This window comes from Rhinichthys klamathensis, unplaced genomic scaffold (assembly GCF_029890125.1).
Source record: "Rhinichthys klamathensis goyatoka isolate OS25496 unplaced genomic scaffold, OSU_Roscu_1.1 h1tg000266l_1, whole genome shotgun sequence".
Lineage (NCBI taxonomy): Eukaryota > Metazoa > Chordata > Actinopteri > Cypriniformes > Leuciscidae > Rhinichthys > Rhinichthys klamathensis.
Genome location: NW_026606787.1, coordinates 552,860 through 568,166, shown reverse-complemented (window position 1 = coordinate 568,166; position 15,307 = coordinate 552,860). Strand labels below are relative to the sequence as shown.

At 42.5% G+C, this 15,307-nt stretch overlaps 1 protein-coding gene across 4 annotated transcripts in view; it reads left to right on the top strand.

The window, feature by feature from the left end:
* Positions 1-15,307, top strand: part of adgrd1 (adhesion G protein-coupled receptor D1) — a 51,860-nt gene that overhangs the window by 34,710 nt on the left and 1,843 nt on the right. For all 4 annotated transcript variants that reach the window (XM_056267948.1, XM_056267947.1, XM_056267946.1 and 1 more), the window contains 10 exons: positions 700-773; positions 2,161-2,284; positions 4,908-5,011; positions 5,224-5,335; positions 6,254-6,407; positions 13,938-14,004; positions 14,120-14,186; positions 14,281-14,372; positions 14,464-14,590; positions 14,856-14,897. In XM_056267948.1, coding sequence (XP_056123923.1) covers positions 700-773; positions 2,161-2,284; positions 4,908-5,011; positions 5,224-5,335; positions 6,254-6,407; positions 13,938-14,004; positions 14,120-14,186; positions 14,281-14,372; positions 14,464-14,590; positions 14,856-14,897 — 963 coding nt within the window. The remainder of the gene's footprint in view (positions 1-699; positions 774-2,160; positions 2,285-4,907; positions 5,012-5,223; positions 5,336-6,253; positions 6,408-13,937; positions 14,005-14,119; positions 14,187-14,280; positions 14,373-14,463; positions 14,591-14,855; positions 14,898-15,307) is intronic.

Below are 15,307 nucleotides of genomic sequence, written 5' to 3'. Positions count from 1 at the left end.
TGATTACCTGATGAACTGCAGGTTTGGTACATAACACACACACTGTGGTTTCACATCAAGCGCTTTCTGCGTCTTGGCCATGGTGCTATTAACGCTGCATTCGCAAATGTACGTACATCTGGCCCTCAGTGTTGAGAGACTGTGGTTGTACGTTGATCACCACTGATGCTGCAACACTTGCCTCAAACTTCTGGTGTGATGGAGTGAACCTTTTGGACTGAATGACACTAAAGTCTAAATCTAGTCTTTCTATCAGGAATTTGCACGATCAGTTTTACTGGGTGGTGATGGCGCAGTGGATAAGACACCTGCCTTTGGTGTGAGAGTCCTGGGTTCGAATCCACTGTGAGACAGAGACACCAATGTGCAGAGACACCAATGTGTCCCTGAGCAAGACACTTAACCCCCAGTTGCTCCAGAGGCGTGTGACCTCTGACATATATAGCAATTGTAAGTCGCTTTGGATAAAAGTGTCAGCTAAATGAATAAATAAATGTACTGCGCTTACCAACAGAAAGCTGCTTGGTTTGAAAGTGACTTCTGTGTGAGCAGTGTTTCATACATCTCTACGCTACTGACAAATGGACTTTTATATACAGTACATGCCAATGTAACCGCACCTTAAGAAGGACTCTACTGTGATTGGACATATCAGCTGTGATGTTTCACTCTTAATTGTTCTGGTTTCCTGTCTTTCAGAATACAGAACAGCAGCTCCTGGCCTTAAACCAAAGCAATAAAGTGTTCCTGTACTGCGCTTTCCTGGACTACAGGTGGGTCTCGCATCTTCAAGCGCTTCTTTATGCACACTAATGTTTCATATTTCACAATGATTAGTTTGTAATTCGCAAGAATGTAACCAAATATTCAATATTGGCCTTAAAGCCCTGGAAGAATAAATCCAGGGGAAATGTATACATTTATGGGGGGGAAAATAAAATATAGTGACAGACATTTTTAGTGCGTGTATATTTTATAGTTCATTGTCATGTTTTTCCTATCCGGTATGGTGTTACTATACAAACTAACTATTAAAATCTGCTGTGTACTTTAAAATATAAACTGATTACCACCATAATAACCAACATTTGATTTCAATGAAATATGAAATCAAATGTTATGGTGTGACGCATAGACTTCTGAGAATGTCCAATTGCTGTTTTTTTACTGTAAATTATAAACTTTATTTTATTACTGACAAAAACTTATGAAAACATACTTAACGCATAATTTTAACAGCATTTAATATAAAAGTCTTATTTTTAGTTTTAGTTTTACTCTAGCATTTTTACATACTTTTTCTGTTAAAAATATTAAGATCGCAATGTCAGACTCGTTTACATTTTTATAACTTTTAAGGATGTCCCAACTTTCATCCTCAATCTCACTGTCCAGAGATATTTATGCAGTCCTTCCTGTATAATCTCTCTCACCCATCTATCTCTCTCTCTCGCTGTCATTTTAATGTCTCATTCAACGTTTCCTGTTAAAGCTTGTCAGGAAGTGCTTTGATTTATCAATATGTGTCTTGTATTTATATCCCACTGTTATCCTTTACCTATACAGGTTACATTTATGACATTTAGCACATCCACATCCTTTTAAACATTTTCATTTTGACTATTTCATGAATAGAATTGTCATTATTCTAATTGATCTTGCAGTCTAAATCTTTCAGTCTTTCTTCCAGTTCATTCAATTATTTTAGAAATCATGAAAGTATGTTGTTGATAAAAGGCAATCTTATACCCAAAAAAATATACCCGAAAAATCAATTAAGGCCAAGTAACGAAGCCAATTTTAGGATCATGAAAATTGTGAAATTATTTAATCATTTAATTTGGAGTGAGACCCCCTCCTCCCTTGTCTTCTCTCTTTCGCTATTTACCATGCTTGTTCGATCTTTCTCCCATGTGGATATTTAAAAAATGACTGCATCCATAATGGAGTGATGAAGCTGTAATATTTTCTCTAATTGAGATTAATGGGATCTTACGTTAGTTTTGATTTCGTTTAGATCAGATTTGATTAATAACTCTCTGGTAATTCCATCAACGCTGGACCAGGGTGTGAATGCGTATGGTTTCAATATAAACAATGAATAACTCCAGCAACTGTAATGCTCAATTAAACCTGTGTGTGTGTGTGTGTGTGTTTCAGCTTTAAGGAGGGTGTGTGGTCCAATGAGGGTTGTGTGAGAGCTGATGGAAACCTGTCCTTCTCCATTTGCTTGTGCAACCATCTGACAAACTTCGCCATCCTTATGCAAGTGGTTCCCTTGGAGGTGAGGCACTCTCAATGTCACTCAATACTTTTGAATTTTCTCCATTCCATCTGGCTTAATATCTCTATTGAATGCAAGAACACATTCTGTCTGAGCAGCTCTTTTTTAAATGAAAGCATCTCCGCTGTTATTTCCAATTTTCGAATGCCATTTGGTCTTAATGCAAACAAAAGAACTGAATCCTGCTTTACAGATACAGTATAAGCACAAGCTGACAGTACCAGAAATTTGAGGGCGCTCAGTCTGTGACATCTATATCTGACTACCTAAGTCTTATGTAAGCTCCAGAAATATGCACATATACGTAGTACAAAACTGGCAGCGAAGCCTGAGGTTAGTGGAATTTATCAAGATACCTTGATTGAACATTTAGGTCATATCCCATCAGGGATCTTTGAAAACACCAAGGCACTGCGATGAATGCGATGCTGACTGTGTTTCTCGTCCGCAGAGAGCCAGCAGCATGCAGGGCTTGAGGTTTTGTTTGGCCGAGACTCTCTGTAAATCAGCAGCAGAGCTTTAATAGAAAAGACAGTTTGGACACAGTTGAGACACTTCTCCAGGGGTGACGTGCAGGATTTTGTTTCTAGTTCATTCGAAACTCATCGTTGTGTGTGAAAGTGTCTCAGGGGAGGCCGCTTGTCAGAGGCTGTGTGGGTCGAGGACTGTGGGCCGAGTTTGGGCGTACAAATGGATTGTCATCTGTCAGAGAAAGCTTGTAAGCATCTGCCTTTGAAATACAGAACGACAGGCGCAGCTTGATATTTTGGTAACCCTTGTCCTGTTGATTTATTTAAAGAGAACTAAAGAGCGAATTTAAGTCAGGCTAAAGATGCTGTCAGCAAGATGTACTCACTAAGTAGGGACATGTTTGTGAAGATGAGAGACATGTTGCTTCACACGAAGGCTGATTGCCGTTTCGAGGTTTGTTCTCCGATTGTGCGTGAGCCAAACCGAGGCACCCAGGTGCATCTTGGCTCTTCTGCGTCTATCATCTGCATGTGTTTGTTGAGAAAATCTGTCCTCGCTCAGTCATGTAATCATCTCCTCTGGAGCTTTGATGCTAATGCCCGCCTCTGCCGGGGCTTCAATTAGCGGCTCACCTCAGTACTTCAAGCCTAGAGGAAATCGTGCTTTCTCCACCGCTCTGCAGATCCTCGATATTCTGGGCCTGCGATAATCACAAGGCAGGAAGCGGAGTTAATGTACGATCGAACCCACGCACGGAAATAGAATTATGGGGGGAAACAACTGCCAATAGGCCCGATGTGCAGACGCACCAATTACTGGCACTGGGTCAGAGGAACCGTAACAATGCAAGTCTATATCCTGACGGATGTTCGGGAATAAATCTAGTCACTCTTTACCAACAGTTATAAGGGGTCGTATCATGAAAATCTGTGAGTTAAGGCTCTTTGCACTAAAAAACAGTGACACATTTGTTTTTATAACCATTTACACTCTCTATTTATTTCAAGTGTGATTGGCAAAATAGAGTTCTGTTTTGTAGTTTTTAAACATTTATGAACCTTCTGTTTCCAATCAGTTGGAAGTGCGTACCAAGACCAAGTCATGTGATGCCACCAAACAATGCTCAATAGTTTCGAAATTAAAGTGGTTTGAAGCAGTTAATATGACATCTTCAGTTGTGGAAGTATAGAATATACAATTAGTTTTAAAAAAAATGCAGTAAATTAGTTTAAATTTTGGTTTAGTCTTAGTTTTTGTAGTAATATTTTCTAGAAAATCAAACTGTGGTATGACGTACACGTTTTTGGAGGGTCGGTAATTTTGAAAGAAGTCACTTATGCTTGCCAACACTGCATTTATTTGATCAAAAATACAGTATACAGTAACACAATAACAGTAATATTGTGAGATATTATTACAATTTAAAGTAACTGGTTTCCTGTGTCACATGGTCTTTCATAAATCAAATGCTGATTTGGTGCTTTTCTTATTAATACCAATGTTGAAAACAGCTGTTGTGAGAAATATTTTTGTGGAAATCATGATACATTTGTTTCAGGATTCTTTGAAGAATATACTTTTCAGAAGAACAGCATTTATTTGAAATAGAAATATTTAGTTAAATAAGCATTATAAATGTCTTTTATAATGTCACTTTTGGTCAATTTAATGCATCCTTGCTGAATAAAAGTATTAATTTTAAGAGAAATATTCCTGACCCCAAACTTTTGAACGGTAGTGTATTACAAGTTGTATATGTATATTTGATCAAGCAAGACTGTTACTGTTCATCTTTTCTCAACCGTTGGTCTACCTTTTCTGTAAATAGTTAGAAAAATATTTAGTTCCAAGAAATAATTTGATTGATTGGATTTATGTCAGACTCATGCTTGTTTGTTCTGATGAAGTGATGTTGAAACTTTCAAGTCATTGAATATTATGCAAACGTCAATCCAAGTACAGCTGGTCATTGGTAACCTATGACTTTACAATCAGTGGATTGTTGCTGTGGTATTCAGTGTCTCTTATATGCAGTAACATCTGGGGTTTTCAACTCATTTAACCCCCTTCGGTTCTGTGTTTTACACTTTCAGATTTCCAGCCAAATGAATCAATCTCAATGTCAATGCTGTCACATTTGTTTCCACCACAGCTCTCAAAGGCACACCAGGTGGCGCTGTCCGCTATTAGTTACATTGGCTGCTCTATCTCTATATTCTGCCTGGCAATTACACTGGTGACCTTTGCTGTGTTGTCGTAAGTAACCCATATTGCTTTTTGAACATGCATGATTATAATCTTCTATTTAAATATATATATTTAAATGTATCTACTACGTGATAAAAGTTCTCAGTTCCTTTCAGATTTGTTATGATAACTTGTAATTTCATCAAATTTAACACTAAAAGCCTTACGTGTTTCTCCACCATCACTATTTAAAATTCATTACTGTTTTTCTCTGCATACAGGTCTGTTAGCACCATCCGTAACCAGCGTTACCATATTCATGCCAACTTGGCATTTGCCATTTTAGTCGCTCAGGTCCTCCTGCTCATCAGTTTCCGCTTCAGTCCCGGCACGGTGAGTCCATCTAGCATACTCATCTTAAAGCAGTGTTTCTCAGCCTTTTTTGACTTGAAGGTCCCCATTATACTCTGTATTTCTGCTGTAATTATGACAAAGTTGCGGTAGTATTGATATATTAGATCAATTAACCATTATTCATTTTGTGATTCCAGAAGATTGAAGAACAGTATGTTCTTTAAATAAGGAATAATTGGCGAGGGGCTGTTGAATTATTCGAAAAATAATACAATCCCGCGGTGGTAATGCGATCACGTTGTATAATTAAAAACAATAGTTATTGTAAGAGAGAAAAAAGTTTTTTTAATTATTATTTAGATTTAGAGTTTGATTATTTTAATAATATATTGATTTAAATACTAAAGTCATCCTGCTCCACACCCTGCTTTGAAGTGTGCTGTATGCCACAGTCCTGCACTACATTAGCAAAGACAATAACTAAAACAAAATTGGGAGTTTGCAAAGAATAATAATTTTCCACATGTTAAAGATGCTAATGAAATGTTCAAATGACATCAGCGTCTTATTTACAAGATGTGATTGTGTTTAATTGTGTTTGTTGTCTATGGTGATTATCGTATCATTATCAGAAACATGTTGTCATTACATAAAGTAATCCAATAAGGTGGAAAGAGCCGATGACTGCTCCACTAATCTCCTAACATGCCTCTGGCATTACGGACAGATTCATTTGATACTCAGTTAATTTGATTGTGCTGCCTTCCTCTCTCTGAGGACTTGGCTGAACACCCGCTTAGCTCAATGATGCTGTCGCCCACGTGTTTATTTTAACAACGTCTATTACATCAGCTATGATTTACAAATTAGATCAGTTTTCTGTGCAGTGCATTTTGTCTAGACACTTGTCTTGATCCTAAAGGCCACAGTGCATGATACTGTCCTCTGCCATCCCAGCTCCCATGTAAGATCATGGCCGTGTTGCTGCATTTCTTCTTCCTCTGTGCGTTCGCCTGGATGCTGGTGGAAGGCCTGCATCTCTACAGCATGGTGATCAAGGTGTTCAGCTCGGAGAGCAGCAAACACTTTTATTACTATGCCATCGGATGGGGTGAGTACAACATCTTGCAGGTGGAGACTGCAGCAGATCACGGAAAAAAATTGGCACACCATATTACACTGTAATCCAGAATCACCTCTTAAAAGTGCTGAAAATGCCTCTACAACACATTTGAATTAAACACTCTTCTCAATCATTTGATAATCGGTTGACGAATAACTACTGTCATGACTAGAAACAATACACTAGGGGTGGGAGAAAAAATCGATCCATCGATGCATCGCGATTCTCTCTCCAACGATTCTGGATCGATTCTGAGAATTCCAGAATCGATTCTGAGCTTAGTTTTTAACCAGATGTGCGATGACGTTGAGTTTGCTTTAGAAACACCCGTATTCTGCTTGCTTCCAATTCCTCACACACATACACCACTCGAACCTTCCGTAAAATAATCTTTCATAAAATTCGGAAAGGTTGAAGCGAATTACAAGGACATTCACAGGCTTCATTGCACAGGATACGCTGTGAGAGACGCGCGCTTTCTTTGATGTTACACTTGAAGTGTGTGTGGTGTCTCGCCCGTCGGTATTTTCCTTACAAATGCTCTACGAAGTCATCATTTATGTGGTTTGGAATGCAGTGGACTTATATATTTAAAATATGAACCTCACTAACAGAAGGCTGCTTTCAATTTCAAATGCTGACGCGCGCTTTGTTTGTGAGACTGCTCCCGCATGCGGCTGTGCGACTCCGTGTAGTGGTTTAAAGCTGCAGTAGGGAGTTTTGAGAAAACGTTGACTTAGCCTGAAAATTTGAACAAGCACAACTTACAGGTCCCACCCCCTTGCTCTCTGCTGCGCTACAGCCCTCCCTCCACAGCTCGTCCTCCACAGCAGAGTGTCACGTGTCTGTCCTGTCCTGTGTGACACTTGGGTGTTTGTTATGTTGGGCCATGTGCTCATGTCATTGTCTGATCCCTCCCCCTCGTTACCTGATTATTGTTTGAGTTCAACCACCTGTTTCCCTCTTGATTTGTTCCCTTTATAAGTCTCCCCTTGTATGCAGTCTTTGTCGGATCTTTGCTTTATGTTTCCCCGGTTTTCCTTGTCATGCTCATGTTGTTCCTGGTCAGGTTGGTTTTCTAGTTTGGTTCTGTTTTATGCTTTATCTTTTATGTTTTCCCGCTCGTGGGTTTTTGTTTTGTGTTTTGTTAATAAATATACCCCTTATGCTGCACTTGAGTCCTCTCCTTCACTTTTGGTAACCGTACCGTGACAGAAAGATCCGACCACTAAGGGACTCAGCAGCATGAAGGACGAGGAGTCTTACTGGGCGAATCTGGTTGATCATCACATGGATGACGAGTATTTGGATTGCCCGGACTACTTCATCGCTACGTTTTGCTCAACCAAATTTTCATCGGTCCATGGGGACAATTCGAGACCTGCTTCTCGCCGTCGCGGACGGAGAAGGAGGAAAGGCCCGTCTGCCCAGCAAGAGACTGTTCACGTCCCGTCTGCCCAGCGAGTGACTGTTCCCGTTCCGTCTGCCCAGCGAGAGACTGTTCACGTCCCGTCTGCCCAGCGAGAGACCGTTCATGTCCCGTCTGCCCAGCGAGAGACTGTTCACGTCCCGTCTGCCCAGCGAGAGACCGTTCCCGTCCCGTCTGCCCAGCGAGAGACTGTTCACGTCCCGACTGCCCAGCGAGAGACCGTTCCCGTCCCGTCTGCCCAGCGAGAGACTGTTCACGTCCCGTCTGCCCAGCGAGAGACTGTTCACGTCCCGTCTGCCCAGCGAGAGACTGTCCCCGTCCCGTCTGCACAGCGAGAGACTGTCCCTGTTTCCTCTGCCTTCCTGAACGGGGACTACCTGGAGCGTCTGGCTCGGATATTGGATATGCCAGTCTCAGCCGTTCCTGAGCCGGAGGCAGAGCCAGTGTCTGCGGGTTCTGACCCGGAGGCAAAGCCAGTGCCCGTTTCCGAGCCGGAGGCTGAGCCAGTGGAACAGTCAGTGCCCGTTCCTGAGCCGGAGCCGGTGCCCGTTCCTGAGCCGGTGCTCGTTCCAGAGCCGGAGGCAGAGCCAGTGCCTGTTCCTGAGCCTGACCCAGTTTTTGTGTCTGTGTTTGTGTCTGTCTTTGCGACTGTGTTTGTTCTAGTGTCTGTTCCCGAGCCGGTGTCTGTTCCCGAGCCGGTGTCTGTTCCCGAGCCGGTGTCTGCTGCTGCTCCCGAGCCGGTGTCTGCTGCTGCTCCCGAGCCGGTGTCTGCTGCTGCTCCCGAGCCGGTGTCTGCTGCTGCTCCCGAGCCGGTGTCTGCTGCTGCTCCCGAGCCGGTGTCTGCTGCTGCTCCCGAGCCGGTGCCTGCTGCTGCTCCCGAGCCGGTGCCTGCTGCTGCTCCCGAGCCGGTGCCTGCTGCTGCTCCCGAGCCGGTGCCTGCTGCTGCTCCCGAGCCGGTGCCTGCTGCTGCTCCCGAGCCGGTGCCTGCTGCTGCTCCCGAGCCGGTGCCTGCTGCTGCTCCCGAGCCGGTGCCTGCTGCTGCTCCCGAGCCGGTGCCTGCTGCTGCTCCCGAGCCGGTGCCTGCTGCTGCTCCCGAGCCGGTGCCTGCTGCTGCAGTTCCTGAGCCGGTGCCTGCTGCAGTTCCTGAGCCGGTGCCTGCTGCAGTTCCTGAGCCGGTGCCTGCTGCAGTTCCTGAGCCGGTGCCTGCTGCAGTTCCTGAGCCGGTGCCTGCTGCAGTTCCTGAGCCGGTGCCTGCTGCAGTTCCTGAGCCGGTGCCTGCTGCAGTTCCTGAGCCGGTGCCTGCTGCAGTTCCTGAGCCGGTGCCTGCTGCAGTTCCTGAGCCGGTGCCTGCTCCTGTTCCACCGCCCTGGCCGCCCGAGGGGTCCTCACCGCCCTGGCCGCCCGAAGGGTCCTCACCGCCCTGGCCGCCCGAGGGCTCTTCACCGCCCTGGCCGCCCGAGGGCTCTTCACCGCCCTGGCCGCCCGAGGGCTCTTCACCGCCCTGGCCGCCCGAGGGCTCTTCACCGCCCTGGCCGCCCGAGGGCTCTTCACCGCCCTGGCCGCCCGAGGGCTCTTCACCGCCCTGGCCGCCCGAGGGCTCTTCACCGCCCTGGCCGCCCGAGGGCTCTTCACCGCCCTGGCCGCCCGAGGGCTCTTCACCGCCCTGGCCGCCCGAGGGCTCTTCACCGCCCTGGCCGCCCGAGGGCTCTTCACCGCCCTGGCCGCCCGAGGGCTCTTCACCGCCCTGGCCGCCCGAGGGCTCTTCACCGCCCTGGCCGCCCGAGGGCTCTTCACCGCCCTGGCCGCCCTATGTTCCTGTCTCTCCCGTGCCCCCCTGGTGTGTCCCTCCCGTGCCACCGGATGGAGCGTCTGGTAGCCGCTCCGTAGGGAGGGGGTAGTGTCACGTGTCTGTCCTGTCCTGTGTGACACTTGGGTGTTTGTTATGTTGGGCCATGTGCTCATGTCATTGTCTGATCCCTCCCCCTCGTTACCTGATTATTGTTTGAGTTCAACCACCTGTTTCCCTCTTGATTTGTTCCCTTTATAAGTCTCCCCTTGTATGCAGTCTTTGTCGGATCTTTGCTTTATGTTTCCCCGGTTTTCCTTGTCATGCTCATGTTGTTCCTGGTCAGGTTGGTTTTCTAGTTTGGTTCTGTTTTATGCTTTATCTTTTATGTTTTCCCGCTCGTGGGTTTTTGTTTTGTGTTTTGTTAATAAATATACCCCTTATGCTGCACTTGAGTCCTCTCCTTCACTTTTGGTAACCGTACCGTGACACAGAGCCCGTCGTGAACGCGCAGGCTAGTAAACAGGCCCACCGATGACGGTGGATAAAAAGTTATATGGCACATTCACTAATAGGGACTAAACGTCAACAATATGCTTTACATTGACTATGGCCTGCCCATACTTTGACTACAAACTTGGTCCTCAAATCATTATGTATTTTGCAATAGCCTACATCTAACTTTATAACGTTGCACTCTTTCTATAAGTTATAAATAGCTAGTAAGATAACGTTAATATAACGGTAACTAACGTAACAGTATGTAAGTAATTATTCTAGCGATATATAATGCTAGATAAGGTGTGCTAGTACATTATTTCAGCAACATGACAAGCCAGTGAATTAGCAGGTTTCAATTGTTGCTTAGCAGAGTGCGTGACATTTTATCTACATGTTATGCGGCTAGAGTTTTGACACCGAGTCAATGGGCTCTGTGTAATTCTTTCTTTTTCGCTTGTTTATCGTCATCAGTCTTTTTCCTTTTACCTCTTTGTTTTATGAGCAGGTGTCACTCGAGAATTGGCCGTTTAGGTTGTTTCTCCGTCATAAGCACAGCTGCAGCACACCGGCAATCTTGAGTTTGAACGACGGCTCGCGCTCCGGCGCTCGCGCTGTGCAAGAGAGGGGTGTGATCAGCGCGTACACGAGCGTGATTGACAGTGCTAAGACATGCCTCCTGGCTCTGATTGGTTGTTTCTGACCGGGAGCGTGTATTTCTGCAAATGGCAATAGGACCACTGGGAGGAGCCAGAGGAGCTTGATTTTTACACAGATTATCTGTCTCATATTCTACTGTCAGGACATAATGACAGTTTTAGCAAATACATTTTTTCAAAAGTTACCTACAGCAGCTTTAATGTACTTGTGCAAAATTAACGTAAACACAGCCAGTTATGTCTTAAGCGATTAAATGGACAGGACACACCGCATTACTACTTTTATTTCAAAAGAGATGCGTGCGTGAATGCAGCTTAATAGATCTCCCGCAGTCTATGATGTCATAGTAAAAAACAACAGTAAAGATGAAGAAAAATCACTCACAGTTCTTGAATGGAAAACGTTCAGATAATCTATAGGCTACTGAAAGCACTTTTTGTTTGTTGTTTGTTATATTTTTCTATGCTCCTCTTTATTATTTGTTATATTAGTTATATTAGTTTAAAATTCTTAACATAGGCTACAACTGTTTTAATAAAAACAAATTAATTTGTAATTATTTTTTAAAAAGTACTTAATTACTTATGTAAACTAATGAATTAATAAGGGGGGGAAGGTAGATAAAGAATCGTTCTGGAATCGGATCGTGACTCCCGGAATCGGATCGGATCGTGAGGTGACCAAAGATTCCCACCCCTACAATACACAATGTATCTTTTAAGAGAAATTCCATTTACCCCCTGCAAAAGCGTAGTTGTAATTGCACCAGGCAGGTACAGCTGAGTTTTATGAACTAGAAGCATCTGTAATGAGCAGAATTTACATATAAACGAGGCGTTTGAGCTGAAAAGACACTTGGCCTCATTCACTAACCGTGCATACTCAAGTATTTGTGCATGAAATCTGCGTACAAACTAATCATGATTCACCACTAACATTTGATAACATTCAACATAAACAAAGAAATTTAGAAACTGGAGCCAAAAGAGTTATAGTATGAGTTGCGAAGTTTCTCTTTATAAAAATGCACATAAGTGTATGTACAACTGGGTAATGAGAGGTCTGTCTGTTATCTAGCCTGTTTGAGCTGGTTTTGAGAACGGCAGACTTGTTATTTTTCGAGGAACTAGCTGCGCATGCTTAACATAAACAGTTAGTCACTGGTTAAAAGCCATAGTGATTTTAGCACATAAATAAACTGTATTATGGGTTATTTGTGAATAAGACGCCAGATTTTGAACTAAAAAGGCCACAGATACAGTGGTGCTGTTTAGTGAATTAATCTCTGTGTACACACATTCATATAAACTACACACTTCATTACACAGACATGCTTGATCTAACTTACAGAAAGAAAAACATCAGATTTATTTCATTTGCCTTAAACGACCCGTTTCAGTGTAATACACAAACCCAAATGTCAAATGAGGTTGTCCCACGGCAGGCATTAGCACTGAGAGAGATCAGCCTCCTCCCTCAGCCATGACTGATTTGGCAGTGTTGTTAAAAAAAGAGATTAAAAGAAGACATTTGTGTGTCACAGTCCGTCTGAGCTGTCAGTAGATAAAAGGACATTAAATCTTAGCCGAGTCTTCAGTGGGTCATCGCTAATGATGCCGTCACTGTTATTTATTGAGCTGGTCTCAAATGTGCAGATGTGCTAATAGACAACATGTGTTTTATCTTATTTTCTCAGTGGCTCTTTTGAGAACAGTTTTTTTCTTTTATTTTTTTACATAAAATGACATTGCCAGAGCTACAATGGGCCTTGAAGTAAATCAAAGTTGGCAGCATGATAACTGAAGGTGTTTTTCATCATTACATATGAAAAAGTGTTGAATAAATAGGCATGTTTATCTGTATCCCTGGTGATACATGTGATTGGCTCAATGTGGATGAAGAAAACAGGCTTTGTTAGACTTAAGTCATTACTTTAGACTGAAGTCTACTCCCTTTCTAAAAGCCTTTGGCACAGCTACACTGCTCTTTATTTATGGTGGCACGAAACAACCGGCCACAGTCCAACAGTTCTTATTTTAGTTCCTACGACATAATCTGAAAACTTCTATGCTGAGTTTTACAACAAGGTATTTTTAGCTCCAGTAACGTTTCAGGTTAAACATTTGTCTTTTCGCACGTTATTCATATATGAATAACAAAAACATATGGTGAGAGAGAGGGGAATTTGGCAACACTACTAAGAAGCTTTATACTCTTTATAATATATATTTATAGTGTATATATTAATGTTTTTGAAAAAAATCTCTTATGCTCACCAATTTATATCTGGATTTATTTGGTCAGAAATACAATAAAATTGTGAAATATAATTACAATTTAAAATGAAATTTATTCTTGTGATGCAAAGCTGAATTTTCAGCATCTTTACTCCAGTCTTCAGTGTCACATGATCCTTCAGAAATCATTCTAATATGTTGATTTACTGCTCAAGAAACATTCCTTATTATCAATATTGAAAAAAAAATGTAAATACATTTTTGTATGTAACAGTGTAACATTAGCTTTTGATCAATTTAATGCATCCTTGCTGAATACAACTATACATTTCTTTCAAAAACAACAACAAAATGTTTGAGTGTTAATGTGTTTTCATCATTTCATTAACAAAAAAACAATTTATTAGTACGTACAGTATATTTGTGTTTCTCACCACTTTTAACCTCCTTTTAGATTTTTGCATTAAAAACATCATGCAGTGTGACAAAGTAGTTATTAAAAGTGAGAATGGTAACACTTTAGTTTAGGGTCCAATTCTCACTATTAACTAGTTGCTTATTAGCATGCATAGGATATTGGCTGTTTATTAGTACTTATAAATCACATATTAATGCCTTATTCTGCATGACCATATTCTACATCCCTTAATCCTACCCAACACCTAAACTGAACAACTACCTTGCTAACTATTAATAAGCAGTAATTAGGAGTTTATTGAGGCAAAAGCCGTAGTTAATAATGAGAATTGGACCCTTATCTAAAGTGTGACCGTGTGAATAATTATACATGGATTAGAAAAATGTTGTTTAAAGTACTTTTAGATTAAGTATAACATGTCAGGGGGGCACTGCTTGAAATGATGCTACTACTGAAATGTCCCTCTAAAACTGGTCATGCTTTTACTCAGGATGCCCTCTGGTCATTTGTGTGGTGTCTATGACCGTGTCACTCAACAGCTATGGAGAAGTTGGCAAGTAAGTTACCATAATAACACTGTGGGTCATGACATGGTCAACAGATGTCCAGTTTGAAGAGAAAAGATTACTTGTTTGATATAATTTGTCCATTTTGTTTCATCTTTCTCCATAGTTGCTGGCTGTCTCTGAATAACGGGGCGATTTGGGCTTTTGTAGCCCCTGCTCTGTTTGTTATAATGGTAAGCAGCTGTTAATGAGGTTTGTTAAATAAAATGCACTACGGTAGGTGAGCATGAAAGGAACATTTGTAATGTTGTAATCTCTGCCATCCAGGTGAACATTGGCATTTTGGTAGCTGTGACGCGAATCATATCCAGAATCAGCGCTGAGAACTATAAGGTTCACGGAGATTCCAACTCTGTGAAGTGAGTTTATCTGCTATCATGAATGTAATATCGGCTATCTTGCATTTGCTTATTTCATACAGTATGTGTGCGTGTGTGTGTGTCTTTCTAGGCTGACGACCAAAGCAGTGGCGGTACTCTTGCCCATCCTGGGCATATCATGGATCTTCGGGGTTCTGGCAGTGAACGACCACTCCCTGCTTTTCCAGTACATGTTTGCAGTGTTTAACTCACTACAGGTCAGAAATCACTACTGTTTAACACAACAGCGCTGCACTAAAGACCACAGGTCTTACTCAAACTGATTGATTTTCACTTCGATAACAGCTTCCAAAGTCAACAGCGTGTTCGCCAAACAATGTCAGCTTTAAACAAAATATGAGACATAACAATGTTTGAAATGACTTTGGACCTGGACTGACTTGTAAGAACTTTTGCAGATGTGAATTGGAGCGCTTTCACAATATTTAGTGTTATCTGTTGTTTTCCTTTTTTTCCTCAAAGGGGTTCTTCATATTCCTGTTTCACTGTCTGTTAAACTCTGAGGTAAGAGCGTGTTTGTGCAGCTGTGTCTGACGTCTGTGCTGTATGTCGGGAAAATACCTTGCGTTCCCGCAGCGAACTGGTGTAAATGATGGAGTTTGTTTTATGGAGTTGAAGTGTGATCGCCATCTAGTGGTGATGATTTTAAGGTCAATTCGCACTGCACCGACAGACGCCGACCACCGCGGACAGTCACCAGATTACAGTACAGACCCGACCAGCCCCGATTTAGCATGTTCATTCGGCGAAAACAAGCTCCAACAGATGCCAACACTGATCCGACAAAACCCTGTATCTGTTGCCGTCTGTCGGCGCAGTGTGAATTGGTCTTTCTTTAGAGACACTTTTAAACTCAATCACAATCTCTTTTTGATATATAAACCAAGTGTAAAGCATGGTGTTTGTTAACAGAT